The sequence below is a fragment of the Callospermophilus lateralis genome, chromosome 11 (genome assembly GCF_048772815.1).
Source record: "Callospermophilus lateralis isolate mCalLat2 chromosome 11, mCalLat2.hap1, whole genome shotgun sequence".
NCBI lineage: Eukaryota > Metazoa > Chordata > Mammalia > Rodentia > Sciuridae > Callospermophilus > Callospermophilus lateralis.
This window is the reverse complement of record NC_135315.1, coordinates 19,817,756-19,833,404: the sequence shown is the minus strand read 5'-3', so window position 1 is coordinate 19,833,404 and position 15,649 is coordinate 19,817,756. Positions and strand designations below refer to the sequence as shown.

The 15,649-nt window shown below is 49.5% G+C and overlaps 3 protein-coding genes across 7 annotated transcripts; 2 read left to right on the top strand and 1 right to left on the bottom strand.

Annotated features, from left to right (window-relative positions):
• The first annotated feature begins 460 nt into the window (after positions 1-460).
• On the top strand, positions 461-4,572 carry Coasy (Coenzyme A synthase). 2 transcript variants are annotated; one of them, XM_076869595.1, is made up of 10 exons: positions 461-544; positions 874-1,254; positions 2,277-2,491; positions 2,727-2,858; positions 2,992-3,181; positions 3,266-3,330; positions 3,483-3,567; positions 3,740-3,837; positions 3,944-4,090; positions 4,188-4,572. In XM_076869595.1, the coding sequence occupies exons 2-10, from the start codon at positions 885-887 to the stop codon at positions 4,248-4,250; spliced, it is 1,365 nt and encodes a 454-aa protein (XP_076725710.1). In that variant the 5' UTR covers positions 461-544; positions 874-884; the 3' UTR covers positions 4,251-4,572. The 2 variants fall into 2 exon arrangements, with proteins under 2 accessions (XP_076725710.1, XP_076725709.1); XM_076869594.1 differs by having other exon boundaries at positions 874-1,584.
• Positions 4,573-5,396: 824 nt separating this feature from the next.
• Positions 5,397-9,982, top strand: Mlx (MAX dimerization protein MLX). 2 transcript variants are annotated; one of them, XM_076870247.2, is made up of 8 exons: positions 5,397-5,495; positions 5,841-5,877; positions 6,343-6,432; positions 6,709-6,815; positions 7,047-7,146; positions 7,326-7,425; positions 7,790-7,991; positions 8,902-9,982. In XM_076870247.2, exons 1-8 carry the CDS (start codon positions 5,454-5,456, stop codon positions 8,956-8,958), a joined length of 735 nt encoding a protein of 244 aa, XP_076726362.1. In that variant the 5' UTR covers positions 5,397-5,453; the 3' UTR covers positions 8,959-9,982. The 2 variants fall into 2 exon arrangements, with proteins under 2 accessions (XP_076726362.1, XP_076726363.1); XM_076870248.2 differs by lacking the exon at positions 6,343-6,432.
• Positions 9,606-15,618, bottom strand: Psmc3ip (PSMC3 interacting protein). Of its 3 annotated transcripts, XM_076870249.2 has the most exons (8): positions 14,117-15,618; positions 13,925-14,025; positions 13,693-13,782; positions 11,796-11,907; positions 10,957-11,102; positions 10,791-10,844; positions 10,368-10,427; positions 9,606-10,289 (listed from the first exon to the last, which is right to left on the bottom strand). In XM_076870249.2, exons 1-8 carry the CDS (start codon positions 14,148-14,150, stop codon positions 10,233-10,235), a joined length of 654 nt encoding a protein of 217 aa, XP_076726364.1. In that variant the 5' UTR covers positions 14,151-15,618; the 3' UTR covers positions 9,606-10,232. The 3 variants fall into 3 exon arrangements, with proteins under 3 accessions (XP_076726364.1, XP_076726365.1, XP_076726366.1); XM_076870250.2 differs by lacking the exon at positions 10,368-10,427; XM_076870251.2 differs by lacking the exon at positions 14,117-15,618 and having other exon boundaries at positions 13,887-13,965.
• Positions 15,619-15,649: the final 31 nt, after the last annotated feature.

Below are 15,649 nucleotides of genomic sequence, written 5' to 3'. Positions count from 1 at the left end.
CCGGCCTCTTATGTACCCCTGGAACATTCAGGGTCCCATACATCCCATGTGCGAAATGGGACTTGGGTAAAGTTGCCCAGTAATCTATCAAATGAAAAATCCTCGGGCTGGGAGCGGGAAGACCAGGAGGCTCTAGGAACGCCTCTCCTAGTGCAAGTGCAATTTTGTGACCCCTACCTCTGTCACTGGAATTAAGGAGGAAAGCCGGTATTAGTTCTGGTTGCCTTTTGGTTAACCTAGTTGAAACCAATCTTTCTTCTCCAGGGCTGAAGGGAATCCGCCATCTGGGCTTTCAAGCCTGCCTGCCCTTTTCTGCCTAGTCCAGATGGATCTGGAGCCAAGATTTAATCAGTCTCACAACCTCCGCGCTCAGCTCCGCCTCATCAACAGGACATGCTCGGTTCCACAAGAAACCTCACGAGAGTTCCGTGAGATTTGAGTTCCGAAGTTGAGATGTTTGGCCTCTCTCGGTTTCCGTACCTCGGAGTTGTGGTTCCAAAGGCAGTGCTTCCGGGCCGCGGCTCGGGAAGCCTCCGCGGCTGGTGTAAGTGGAACCAAAGCCTGGGGGGTTCAGCTAGTAAGGAACCAACCTAAACGTCAGCGTCCCCCTTTAGGCCCCTCCTTCGATTTCTTGAAGACCCAGTGCAGTTTAGTAAGAGGGCCCAATTCCTGGATCCCCAGCCCTATGACGCAGGGATTCCTCTCCAGTTCCCCCTTCCCAGGATTTTGGTTTACTTCAGAGAAGTCATTGCGCGATCTGCCAGGCCTTCTCCCGGCTCCAGGTCTCCTTCTGGGTCCAAGGCCCAGTGCAGGTCTCGGCTTCAACCAATATCCCCTTAGCCATCCTCATTTCCTCTCCCTGACTGTCCGTAGGCCTAGGCAGCATGGCTGTATTCCAGTCGGGCCTCCTGGTGCTGACGACGCCACTGGCCTCCCTGGCCCCTCGCCTCGCTCCTATCCTGACCTCAGCTGCCCGCCTGGTGAATCACACACTCTATGTACACCTGCAGCCGGGCATGAGCCTGGAGGGCCCTGCCCAGCCCCAGTCCAGCCCGGTGCAGGCCACGTTTGAGGTTCTCGATTTCATCGCGCACCTTTACGCAGGCGCCAACCTCCACAGGCACCTGGACGTCAGAATTCTACTGACCAACATCCAAACCAAGAGCGCCTTTCTCCCTCTACTGCCCAGCTCAGTCCAGAATTTGGCCCACCCGCCAGAAGTAGTGCTGACTGACTTCCAGACCCTGGATGGAAGTCAGTACAATCCAGTTAAGCAACAGCTAGAACGATATGCCACCAGCTGTTACAGCTGTTGTCCACAACTGTCTTCAGTGCTGCTGTACCCGGATTATGGGACCGGAATGCTGCTTGTGGAGTCCCTGGATGTACCCTTATCCTCCACCATTAGGCCAGCTTCCCCTGTGGCTAGGTCTCCAAAGCAGCCTGTGCGTGGCTACCACCGTGGGGCTGTGGGTGGCACGTTTGACCGCTTGCACAATGCTCACAAGTTGTTGCTCAGTGTTGCATGCATCCTGGCCCAGGAGCAGCTTGTGGTGGGAGTAGCAGACAAAGATCTGTTAAAGAGTGAGTGAGAGGGACCCTGCATTAGGGTAGTGGAGGATTCCCCAAATTTCCTCCCCCAACCACCACCGTTAATGCCAAGATCAAGAAAGGTAGGGCTATTAGTTCACACCCATTCCAAATGTCACAGTGCTTGACAGTTGGTGCTGAGGAAGCTTTCTTTTTTAAGTTAATTAATTAATTTTAATTAGGTATATATGACAACAGAATGCATTTTGATTCATTGTATTGAGGAAGCTTTCTTAGTATATGGTTCAATCACCAGTTAGACCTCCCAAATGTGGAACTAAGGAATCTACTTTTAAGATTCTCCAGGTGATCAACTGTAAAATTTGAGACACTGGGAATAAATAGACAAATGAATTGTAAGGTAGTAGTGCTACAGACAGTAAGAATGAACTCAAGGATGGCATAGCTCTTGGGATTCTCTAACTCTGATGCCCGTTAGCATAGTTCTCTGGAGTAATCTCTTGGTGGCTTGTTCTCTGGACTCATGCCAGCTCTTGCAGAGACTATGGTGCTCGTCCATTTCCTCCCCTTCCTGTCCCTCCCCTACAACAAATTCCCAGTTTAATACTTTCTTCCTGTCACCCTCCTCTGGAGATACAGGGCCTAGGGACACTCTTCCCCAAACAGGCCCACACTCTTCTTCCCCAGTAAAAAAGCCTCACTGTTTTTCTGGGCTCCTTCCCCAGGCAAGTTGCTCCCTGAGCTGCTCCAGCCTTATGCAGAACGTGTGGAACATCTGAGTGAGTTCCTGGTGGACATCAAGCCCTCCCTGACTTTTGATATCATCCCCCTGCTGGACCCCTATGGGCCTGCTGGCTCTGACCCCTCCTTGGAGTTCCTGGTGGTCAGCGAGGAGACCTATCGTGGGGGGATGGCCGCCAACCGCTTCCGCCTTGAGAATGTAACCCCTGGGAGACTGGCAGAGGGTGTGGATGGGAAGGGGGAAAACCTTTATGGGGTGCTGTTGGAAGTACCATGACTTCAGAGGAGGGAATAGAGGGGTCAGGGTGGTGGGAAGAAGCAGGAAGAAACTGGTTCCCAGCTTCCCTTCCTTGGGTAGGTAGAAGAGGATAAAGGGGATCTGGGTTCTTCCTTCCTCCTCTCACTCTTTTCTCATCCTTCCCCTTTTACCCCAGGACTTGGAGGAGCTTGCCTTGTATCAGATCCAGCTGGTGAAGGATGAAAGCCACGAGCAACATGAAGAAGAGAAAGTCAGTTCCTCCAACTCCCGCCAAAGACTGCTGGGAAAGCTGCTTCGGCCTCCAAATGTAAGCCTACCTTTCCTCTTTCACTTGTGTTTGGGTGTGCTGGAAATGCTGGAGAGTAAAAATTGAGGGGTTCAGCCTCAAGCATGAATCTAAGGGCCCTAGTAACTATGGGGTTCCTTCTCATCTACCCCAGAAGAGGCCAGAGCTCCCTTCAGGTCTCTACGTGATTGGGCTGACTGGCATCAGTGGCTCTGGGAAGAGCTCAATAGCTCAGCGGCTGAAGGGCCTGGGGGCATTTGTCATCGACAGTGACCACTTGGGCCATCGGGCCTACGCCCCAAGTGGCCCTGCATACCAACCTGTGGTGGAGGCCTTTGGAACAGGTAACAACTGGGGAGGGCTAGAGGTGGCTTGAAGTGAGGAGATGGCTTGGTTTCTTTGCTTAGTCCTCCTTCTCTGTCACTCAGATATTCTCCATAAAGATGGCATCATCAATAGGAAGATCCTAGGCAGCCGGGTGTTTGGAAACAAGGTAAACACACACCTCTCAGGGCTCTTTAGCTCCTCCTAAATTCTGACCCAGAATTTGGATTTTTGCTCATTTGTTCCCAACTCCCACCTCCTGGGCTGGCTCCATCACTCAGGGAAAGTAACCTCTGCCTATTTCCTCTATCCCCTCCCCAGAAGCAGATGAAGATACTCACTGACATTGTGTGGCCAGTTATTGCAAAGCTGGCCCGAGAGGAGATGGATCTAGCTGTGGCTGAGGGTGAGTGGGAGGGATGATGGGAACAGTTGAAGGGGAGAGTTGAGCAGATTCTCCCTGAGAGCTTCCCTGCCCCCAGCATGGCTATCCACTTTCCCTGGGACTTGTTTTTGTGGGCCTCTGATTGATAGTAAGCATTAGAGTGCTGCTGGCAGTGACTGGGGTCTCCCCACAGGAAAGGATGTGTGTGTGATTGATGCCGCCATGCTGCTTGAAGCCGGCTGGCAGAACATGGTACATGAGGTGTGGACCGTTGTCATCCCTGAGACAGAGGTATCTGGACCCCACCCTTACCCCATCCCTACTGCAGACGGTATCCTGCTCTGATCCAGCAGGCTGAGCTGGGATCCTTCCTGACAAATGCCTCGTCTGTGCCCAGGCTGTACGACGCATTGTGGAGAGGGATGGCCTAACTGAAGCTGCCGCTCAAAGCAGGCTACAGAGCCAGATGAGTGGGCAGCAGCTTGTGGACCAGAGCCACGTGGTGCTGAGCACCTTGTGGGAGCCACATGTCACCCAACTCCAGGTTGATGCCCAGGGAAAGAAAGGGTTGTGGGGAGGGAATGTCTAGTGGGTGTTTGTCTGATGTTGTTCTTTCTTCCAATATCCTGGACTGTCGGAAGGTGGAAAAAGCCTGGAATCTCCTGCAGAAGCGCATATCCAAAACTCCTCAGGCCCGTGACTAATAATGAATTCTCTGTGGGACCGCAGTGGCCTCTGGAGTAGATGAGATCCGGTGGTGTGGAGGAATGGGTACCTTGATGCTCTTCCAGTCTCAGGCCTAGAGGGCTTCAAGCTAAGCTGTGCAGGACATGGCTGGGCCTGGTAGACACAGGAATCCTATGCAGCATGCTGACGTTTAATCAACAGTAAAGATGTGGCTTATCGGGGAGCAGGCCCCTGTGGAGTTCCATCCCTATTCTTGCCCACAAATGTCTGATACCCACCACTGACTGGGGTCAGCGCAAACACTGGAATTTCTAACAGAATTAAAGGTGAATGTCTACAGATGCTGCCTGTATGGTGTCTGCTTCCTGCTCCAGCGTCTCTAAAGTGACTTTGGACTCTTATGCCACAAGTTCAGGGCCCAGACCTGAGCCAGAAATCAGGATTGCAGTGGTTAAGTATATGGCCTTTGAAGTTAGCCAGACTGATGTCATCCTCGTTCTTCCCACTTACTAGCTGTGAGAGAGACTTTTGAGTGAGAGACTTTTTAGGTACTTCTGATTCCTCACTATAAAGCAGCAAAACAACTAACAAACTTTTTGCAAGGATTATTTAATTCCACAAGCACCCTGCCAGCTACTGGGCTGGGTTTTGGAAGATCAATGCTGGGCAGTGGCTCTGCCCTCAGAACTTGCAGCTTGATGGGGTCAGAAGATGTGAAGCAGGAGTGCTCCGCCCAGTTTCTAACCTAGGGACAAGGTCTGCAGGTGCAGATGACTGCGCATGCGCACAGGATCTGCAACAATATTTAGAAAACATTTTCCCCCTTGGGTAGTGCTGAGGATGGAACCCATGGTCCTTCACATGAGAAGCACTGGCTCTACATCGAACTATATATATCTCCCCAGCCCTCACAAAAGCCTTTTGAAGGGATCCCATTTCATAGAAGGTGCTCCATGTGGCCGCCATTCTAGACCCTAAACTGCAGAAAGGTAGGGACAGGCGAGGAGCAGATCCCTATCACCGACCAGTTGTAGGTCCAACGCCAAGGAGAACCACCTCCGGTCAGTTTTAAAGTCTTGAGACGCGCGTGCGCAGCACTCTCGCCCCATCCCTGCCTCTCCGTCGTGGATTGGTGAACTCTAATCACGTGGACGCGCCTCTCCGCTTCCTCGCAGCAGGGGGCCCGCCCGCTTGGTTGTTTCCGGTTCGATAGGTCCAAGATGACGGAGCCAGGCGCCTCTCCCGAGGACCCCTGGGTCAAGGCAAGCCCCGTGGGCGCGTGCGCCGGCTCCAGGGAAGGGCGGGTTGGGTTCGTGCACACAGCGGGTCGAGATTTGGGGCTTCCTTCCTGTCCCCAGAGTCTCCCCTGTTCTCCGACCCGGGGCTGCAGATAGACAGTTTTTACCCCGAGGCTGCCAAGGTGTAGAGACAAACGAGGCGTGTGCGCGCGAGCGCGAGGGAACGAGGGGGCTGGAGGATGAGTGGGGCGGAAGGGATCACGCAGAGGGGCGGCGCTCTCACAGCCTATCCCAGCTTTGCATTCGGGGAACCTTTCGGCTGTCCGCACACTTGTGTCTGATGGGCTTCTCCCTTGCTTGGTGCTGCAGGTGGAGTATGCCTACAGTGACAACAGCCTGGACCCTGGTGAGTGAGTGCCTCCCCTATTGTCTTGGGCTTTTGGAATGATTCTCCTGTTTCAGCTGTATAAATTCTTGTGGCCTTGCTAGTAGCCACACCTGAGCACAGTCCACTGTCTCTGAGCCAAGGTCCTGGCTTGAGACATGAAAAAGGAACCAGAGAATGGGCAGGAAGCAACCATGGGTGACACCTGATTCCTCTGCTCTGGACCAGGAAGTGATGGAAATAGTGACAGCTGTTCACTGGTTCTCAAATGTTCAGATGTCCCTTTGTGAGCCAGAGGGTTTGACTGCAGGCCTGTGGAGCAGTGTAGATATGGGAGACAGGAGCTTTGCAGCATGGTATGGCAGGAAGTGGGTGGCTCAGGACGGCTGACAGTCATTTAAGGAAGCCTTTGTGCCCACAGTTGTCTATGAGGGCTGGCAATGCACTCCATTCCAGTCCTTAGTGATTGGAACCTCTCTTTTCCAGGGCTTTTTGTAGAAAACACTCGTAAGGGAAGTGTAGTGTCCAGAGCTAATAGCATCGGTTCCACCAGTGCCTCTTCTGTCCCCAACACAGGTAGGCAGCAACACCCTCCTGCCCACCTGGGGGTCTCAGTTATGCCATCATTTTAGTATCTTTCCTAGACAGGGAAGCTCCAGCTGACCACATGGGGGTGTTGGAGTCTGAGTGCCAGACACAGGGTGTGTCTTTTACCTCATCCAGGATATTTGACTGATTCTTTGCCCATCTGCCATCTCTGGGCACTGGGTTCTTCCCATCAGGGAAAGGTGGGCTAGCTGGGCCCCACTGGGCCCTAAGGTGACCTCTCCCTGCCCCCAACTCTGAGCGTAGATGATGAGGACAGTGATTACCACCAGGAGTCCTACAAGGAATCCTACAAAGACCGCCGGCGGCGAGCACATACCCAGTCGGAGCAGAAGAGGAGGGACGCCATCAAGGTGATTGGGGGGGGGGGGCGCTATGTATTTTAGATTTTCTCTGTCCAGTCTACCTCAAACAGCTCCAAATAGCCTTAGGGGTGAGCTGATCTAGTCCCTGGGCATGAACATCTTCTTTCCACCCCCACCCCCCTAAGTTTGTGAGAATGGAACTGGTGTCATGGAAGCTTTGTGCCATCTTGACTTAATCCCTCAGGGTTAAGGATCCCCTTTCTCATGTTGTTTCCACAGAGAGGCTATGATGACCTTCAGACCATCGTCCCCACCTGCCAGCAGCAGGACTTCTCCATTGGCTCTCAAAAGCTCAGCAAAGCCATTGTTCTACAGAAGAGTATGGATGGGGAGAGAACTGAGGGGTGGAGCCAACAGGGGCTATGAAGAGGGCAGCATTACATACCCATCCCTGGCCTGGCCCTGGTGTGGTGGTTGTAATGGGATAATGGGTGTGGAGGAGGGAAATCAAATTCAGTTTTGTTCTCCCGGTTGAGATTTCTTCTGCTTCCACCCCAGCCATCGACTACATCCAGTTTTTACACAAGGAGAAGAAAAAGCAGGAAGAGGAGGTGTCTACACTACGCAAGGATGTCACAGCCCTAAAGATAATGAAAGTGTAAGAGGGGTGCTGAACTGGGGAAATTAGCTTCTGAGGGGACTGAGGCTGACTGCAATGCACACCTTTGCCTGTCCAAAGGCTACACCAGGTAATATGTGTAGATAATATTCGCACTACCTGAGTCAGCTACTGTGAAGCAAGACTGTATCCCAGATAGCACCTTATATATGGCACTCAGAAAATGCCTGTCAGTTAGTGAAGGACAGTCACCATTTCTGACCTGTTAGTAGTGTATAGTAAAGAGCATCCCCAAAACTCCAAGGAAAGGAGGGGGGTGGGCAAGTGCACAGAGCAACCTCATCATTTTTCCTGGGTGGTGGGGAGCTGCTGTAGCACCTCATTTATGCCTATTTGTTTTCAGAAACTATGAGCAGATTGTGAAGGCACATCAGGACAACCCCCATGAGGGAGAGGACCAGGTCTCTGACCAGGACAAGTTTAATGTGTTTCAAGGTGTCATGGACTCCCTGTTTGAGTCCTTCAATGCCTCCATCTCTGTGGCCAGCTTCCAAGAGCTATCAGCTTGTGTTTTCAGCTGGATTGAGGAGCACTGTAAGCCTCAGGTATGGGACAGAAATGATCTGGGGTTCTAATGCTACCCTCAGATATAGTGAACAAAGACACTTTTTGTACAGAAAAGTAGGATAGCCACTTTGTCTTTCAACTTTCAGTATTCTGTTATCTTCCGTGCTTCCAGCCGAGATTTTCACATTAAGGTCTCATTGGCAAATATGGTGTGAGCACTCAATGCCAGAGCCCTCTCTTGGCTTTTGTTTAACCCATGTTACACTATTGCTGCTTCATGTACCATTCTTTGGCTGCCTTGTGTGGAAGCCCTGATCACCTGTAGCAGTTACCTACAGTTTTTGGAAACATGCAGATTTCAGGCCCTCACTCCCAGGCCCACTGAAATAGTTGCCCCAAGAGCTTTTGATTGTTTATTTGTAAGAGAGATATATTAATGGTATTGAACTATCTTCTGCTTCTAAAGCCTGGCTGCTTTTTCTCAAGGCTTGAACTTGTATTCAAGACTTATTTGTTTCCCAACATTATAATTGTGAAATGCTTTAAACATACCGCAACACTGAATTTTAGAATAATTAACTGCTGGGACTGGGGTTGTGGCTCAGCGGTAGAATGCCTGCCTAGTGCATATGGGGCGCTGGGTTCAATCCTCAGCACCACATATGAATAAATTAAAAATAAAGGCATTGTGTCCACCTACAACCAAAAAAAAAAAATATTTAAAAAAAGTTAACTGCCTTCTACCAGTAACATTTTATTGTACTTGCTTTATCATATACCTCTTTCCATGCAGTTTTGTTATTTTTTACCATGCTGGGGATAGAATCCCCCAGGCAAGTGTTCTACCACTGAACTACACCCCTAGCTCTTCAATGCACTTTTCTTAAAGAGCATGTCAAAAGGTAGTTTTGTACCTTCCTGAGCTTTGTTTTCTGCTGCCCTCACCAGACCCTGCGGGAGATCGTGATTGGCGTCCTGCATCAATTGAAAAATCAACTTTACTGATGGCTCTTGGAAACATGCAGAATGGCCAGCAAGAGATTTTTGAGTTTCCTATTTGGTCTTGGGACTGCTGGGCCTGAGATTGGACTGTGACACCTCACACCAGTCAGCTGGTTTCTACTTGGTGTTTGGTCTTCCCAGCTTCACTTCATCTTCAGTGGAGTTGGGGGTTTTGTTTTGTGAAAGCTTCTGATTAATTTATTATATTGACCATAAAGTCGAACCTACCCAGTCGTCTTCTCCCTGTAAGTCCTCAGGACAGGAGTCTGTTCTGAGTATCCCAAAGAACTCCTGGCCTTTCAGCTCTTTCTCTAAACCTTGGATTTCTGTTCATGATTTGTGTGTACATGGAAACTGCCTGTTTTGGTTTCTTGGGTAACATGACTCAAGTATGGATGTTTTAGAAGTAGTTGGGTGGGAGAAAAGGAGTGAGAGGAAATAGTCCCACAGCCATGAAGGTTGAAAGGCTTAGGCTAGGGCTGCCTGGTTAGTCTAAGATGAGACTGGAGCTTTCTGGTCAGCTGAGGGCAGGGCTATTGGGTTTCTTCTATTTTTGCCTTATGTTCCATCACCTCCTTCCTCCCTATCCATCCTTGCCCTGTTCCCCAGCAGTAGTCCTGTACAGCAAAGGCAGATGAGACACAGCACTGCAAACTTGAAATTTTTTATTTTCCTAAACATCAACAATGCAACTTCACTACAGTTACAATCTTGGAAAATTTTCTGGGCCTCAAAACCACCTCAGTCTTTCTGCCCAGTTTCTCTATCATCACCCAGTGCTGTCTGCACTTCTCCCAGGACTTGGGAGTGGGGGGAAAGGGCACAGGAAATAATCAAAATGTGTCCTGGGATGAAAGTACTGGGGGATGTCTTAGGCTCCTCAAATGCTGAGGTATAGCAGCCTCTCTCTACCTTATTTCCCAAGCTCCCTGCTGCTTTCTTCAGGTTTGATGTCTGGGAGGTTGAATATTCAGAGGACGTTAAATATTTTTATATCAAATTATATCACAATAAATATTAAAAAATGCTTTCTTTTAGCTTCATTCTATGTGTGCATGTTAAGTTCAAGTTGTTAAAATGTGGAAAATGAAATAGGTGTGACCATCCTTTCCTGGCCACCAGCCCTCCCTCTTCCCAATGCACTGGGCTAGTGCCTCTTTTCTCACTATTCTCCAAGGTGAAGAGCAGCAGGAACAACAAAAAAAGCCATTCTAAACAATAGTGGCCAGTCCTAGCATCTCTGTGTTTCCATCCTTCAGTTTTCACAGAGGGCCCTCTCAGGGATCTGGGAGTGTGACTTTATAATCTTCATCTGTCTCTATCCCAACTTCCTCCTGTAGGACAGAGACAGAAGTGAATGAGACATCCCAGGGTGATGGCCCTAGGGGAGGAAGGGATAGAGGGCCACTTACAAAGAATTGCTTCTTGCTCTTAGGGTAGCCTTCAAGGATTGCATCGGATAGCTCTGTTGCCTGATGAAACAAAACCACCTCTTTTTATTTTGGGGGTACCGGGGATTGGACTCAGGGGCACTCTGCCACTGAGCTACATCCCCAGGACTATTTTGTATTTTATATTTAGAGTCAGGGTCTCACTGAGTTGCTTAGCACCTCACTTATGCTGAGGGCTGACTTTGAACTCAACAATCTTCCTGCCTTAGCCTCCAGAGAGTCACTGGGATTACAGGCATGCGCCACCACGCCCGGCAAAACCACCCCTTTTTAGGTGGGCAACACTGGGCACTAACTGTCAGACCATGACATTGGGCAGCAATTTCTCTGTGGCTGCCATTTTTTTAAAACACCCCCAGAGCCTCCCTTGGAGCTTCAACTCACCATTCTCTTCCGCTTCCTCCACTCCTTACAGTATTTCTGCCTGTCTCTGTATACCTAGAAGGAAGAAACAGGCTACTCTAAATCCCTCAGGCCCACAGTTACCTGTTGAGGATCAACCCTTGTCCTCAATCCTGCACAAGCAACTCTAGCCTTCCTCCCAGCTCACCTGCTCTTTCTCCTCTGGAGTGACATGGTTGGTGGCAGCTTTGATGTTCTTCAATCTCTCTAGGTAGCCAGCACATTCCTTCTTTAACTCCTCAATCTCTTTCTGCATCTCCGGAGTAGTCAGGGCACTAGTTAACTCCTTCAGCTCTGAAACCACATCCTCCTGAGGTCACTTGCCACCCCTGACAGAGAGGTTCTGTCTTTCCCAGTCAGGGGTACTCTTTGAAGTAGGAATGTGAATTCTACCTTGCTCTGAGATCTACTAGAATAAGACCCCACATTCAGGAAAATAAGGCTTACAGAGTCACCAGTTCATTCTATTTTTCTTTGTCTTCCAGCTACAAGTAGTGGGCTATGAGGTTGAGCAGACTAATGTGTAGCCAGTTAAAGCAGGAATAGAGAAAAACATGGGGGCAGTTTGCTGAAGGTCATGGCAGAGGAAGCAAATGCATGTCTTAAGCCATTAGTGACTCTACATTTTTCTTTCTTTCTTTTTTTTTTTTGTACGGGGGATTGAACTCAGGGACCACCACTGAGCCACATGCCCAGACCTATTTTGTGTTTTATTTAGACACAGGGTCTCACTGAGTTGCTTAGCACCTTGATTTTTGCTCAGGATGGCACTGAACTCGTGATCCTCCTGTCTCAGCCTCCCAAGCCACTGGGATTATGGGCGTGCGCCACTGCGCCTAGCTCTACATTTCTTTTAATGAGGCGGCCCAGCTAAGTGGTCTTCTCTGCAATAAGACACTGTAATCAGTGAGCCATTCACTTAGCAGTTCCTGACCTCCACACTGAACTTGGCCCTATGGGCACCTTGCAAGGGCTCCCCAGTCCTACCAGCCTCCATGTGGCGGCAACTCTGCTGCAAGCTCTGCACCTTGGCAGTGAGGGCCACGATTCTGGCATCCAGGCTGTGAAGGTCAGCATCACTCACCATTTCAAACTGGTTCTGCCAGAGACAAGAGAAAAAGTACAAATGAATTAATTAATGTGAGGCATAAAAAGGAAAAAAATATATATACAGGAAGGCAGTAAACAAGTCATTCATTTGAATACTGGTCCCAATGAAAATGTGTAAAAAAAGTTGAAACCTAATGCCTAACGTCAAAGAGCGTCCAGGTCGGCAGGATAATAAATAGGATAGAAACATCTTTCCATTAGTAATAAAACCTACTCACTGGGCTAAAGGAGTAAAGAAACATTCTTACCAAGGTGGGGACACCTAGATCATGAGTTTCAGCAATAGGTAGAATCTAATGGAGTTGGGGATGTAGCTCAGTGGCAAAGTACTTGCCTAGCACATACAAAGTCCTGGGTTTCATCCTTGCCTAGAGGGAGTAGGGGGAGTCGGGAAACCCAAAGAATCTTACAAGTGAAGAAGCACAAGAGGCTCTATTTAGATAAGGGATTCTAGTGGAAGTCTAAGGAGCCCCTCTCATGAGAGGCTGCTAGAAAAGGATTACCCTAGGGCGGAGTTCAGTTGGTAGAGCATTTATCTAGCATAGTAAGGCCCTGTGTTCAGTCCTCAGCATCATAAAAAACAAAACCTATTGCAAATCAGTGAGAGTCACATCACCTGGGAATAGGACTCAGTCTAGCAAGGATGGGAATGCCAACTTGGGCAGTTTAGGCTTTATGCATAGGCAAGGTAAATGTTTACAGCAGGGACCTGCAAACAGCAAACTAAATTCTGCATGTTTTTGAAAAAGACCATAGGGCCTGCAAAGCTAAAAATACTGTGAAGCCCTTTATAGAAGTTTGCCAACCCCTCTTTTAGATAATTCTCAATAGGGTAGTAATTTGTTATACTTCAGTTAAACGAGTAATGTCTTTTAGATGTTAGATACTGGGGTAATGAGTCAACAAAGATGAACAAAAAATGAGGTCTGCCCAGAGGAACCTTAGTTCAGTGAGGGAGACAAGTAGAAAGAAAATTATATACCTCATGACTCAAAAGGCATAAGAGCCTGAAAAAGGAGAAGTTGGCTCCTCCTTCTGGAGATCATTTCTGGGTTTCTGGAGAGAGTGGGGACTGAGTGAAATCTCAAAGGACTGAATAAGATGTAAGTGGGCAGAGGTAGAAGGAGGAAAAGCAAAGGACAGAGGAATAAAACATACCTAAATTGTTTAGTATTGATGGGTGGAGAAATAATAAGGGCAGGTGAAGCCAGAGTCTGGCTGCAGCAAGTCTTCAGGTGCCTTTTACCTGTTCTATGGAGCACACATGAGGCATTGAAGAGTTTTATGTAGGGATGGTACATGATCAGATTTGCATTTAGATAGATGATTCTGGCTGTAGTGTTCAAGATATGTTCGAGGAGGTGAGACCTTTTGGGGGGACATTAATAGACAACAAGGCCTGGACTAGAGCAGTGATAGCAGAGGGAAAGGAAATTGGACTCAAGAAGAAAAAAATCAGCTCTACTTGATGGACCAGACATTGCAGGGAAAAAGTCAGGAATTACTCTCAAGTCTCTGGTTTGGGTGAAAAGTGATTCCAATAAGGGAGAAGAATGCTAGGGAGGAGCCAGTTAGGAAGGCATTCTTCTTTTGCAGGATTGATTCTGATACTGAAGTCAGAGACATCCAAGTGAAGGTCTAGGCTAAAGAATACAAATCCCAGGGCAGGGTTGTGACTCAGTGGTAGAACGCTGGTGGGGTGCCAAAGAGTTGATACTAGTTGACTCAGTGTTGGGATCTGATATAGGTGATAATGTGCGCGGGCTCTCCTCACCTGATCCGCAAAATAGATCTTCTGCTTGCCGTACATCTTCTCTTTGATCTTGCCTTGTTGGGCCAGCTGCTCCAGCGCCTTCACCACCGCCTGGCAGAAGGGAAGGGAGGGCAATAAGAGGAGTCTTTGGGCCCAGGCAGGGGAGATTTCAGCCAGTAATGGGAGAGGGCGGAAGCCCCACCCAGCCTGATTACAGGGGCTCCGCGGGGAGGGAATCCTCAAAGGTCCTCACCGCCTTGCCCAGACCGTGTTCCTTCTGCAGGTTCCCGAATACATCCTGGGCGCTATAGGGCCGGTTCTGCTCCTGCAGGTACTTCAGGAGGAGGCCAGGGGCTGCGGAGAGAGACGAGACGGTGAGAGGAGACCGTGTCACTAGGCCGGTCTCTCCCGCTCCCCTCCCGAATCGTGCTAGCGCCTCCGTTACCTCCCGCCGCAGCTTCTGCCCGGGCTTTACTCATGGCCTTTCCCGCCGCCAAATTCAGAAAGCCAGACGTCGTAGTTGCTCCGGGCTACAGCTCTTTCCGGCAACGCGGGAGGGCCTCAAGCAGTGATTGGCTGAAGGGGAAGGATTTCCGCGGAACTCCGCGGCCCAGCCCGGTCGCCGTAGTTCAGTTCAGCCGGAAGCTTGCGCACCAAAGTTCGACCCTTCCACGACCCGGGTGTGAGGCGGTGGCGACAGGAGAAACGAAAGCTGTAGTAAACAACGCCTACAAGTTTTGAGATCTACTTCTAGCCGCAGCTGAGCACTCGCGACCTTGAGATCTTCCTGTTCCCAGAGTTGAAACGGGAAGAAATTTCAGGGATCAACTCCCGCACTGGGCAAATGACTAGTTCAAGGTCACACAGAGCTAGTTACCTTCATGAACGTGTCCTGATCCCACGGTCCAGTCCACTTTCGGCAGCTTTATCACTTGAAAAATAAGACTGATAGGTACTTGAAGGAGGGGAGTTTTGAAAACCACATTCTGGGGGCTGGGGCTGGAGTTCAGTGGTAGAGCGCTCACCTAGCATGCACGAGGCACTGGGTTCGAGCCTCAGCACCACATATTTTTTTTTTTTTTAAAAAGAAAGCCACACTCCTTATTTGCTCGTTACCGAGCTTCACACACAGGGGGCGCTCGACACCTACTATGGTTTGAGACATGAGGAAAGGGAGGGCTGGGGGCCCTGGGTGGGGGCGTGGGGGAGTAGTCTTAAGCCACAAAGCTTGTAGAAAAGCGTTAGCCCAAGCTGTCTCACGGCAACACCTGGCAGGTGCTTTCCACGCCGAACCACAGTGGCCAGCAGGACAGAGCCTGAAATAAGTCTTTCTAGTTTCTGAGGTCAGCTGAAGGCCGAAGAGCAGCTGTCCTTGAGGCTCAAAGATTCTAAAAGAGCATGATGCTACTTTTGAAGCCTTCTTCTACCCAAAACTTTATTAGCCTTTATTTAAAACTTGTGCTTGTTTATGTTTAGGGGGCCAAAATTAGGTATTAGAAATGATGGAACTGCTGGCTAAATACCAGTCGGGAGGTCAGTTATACTCATGTCTGGGTTCTACCAGGAGAGGAAGTGGGGGCTGGGGATGTGGCTCAAGCCCTAGCGCGCTCTCCTGGCATGCGTGCGGCCCGGGTTGGATCCTCAGCACCACATAACAACAAAGATGTTGTGTCCGCCGAAAACTAAAAAATAAATATTAAAAAATTCTCTCTCGCTCTCTTTAAAAAAAAAAAGAGAGAGAGAGGAAGTGGCCTCATACTGTGGTGATTGTTCTGGCCATCACAAAGGAAAAACAGGGATGAGTGGGTTCCTCACACCTGGGGTTCCTCTTCTGAGGCTGTCACCTCAAATTAACCAAAACTCAGATTAGCAAGAGGAGACCTAATCTATCAAGGAAGGACACCATTCAACATCAGTCTCTGAGAGATTGTTCTCATACAAGATTTATTCCCCAGCACTCACCCACCCACCCACCCTC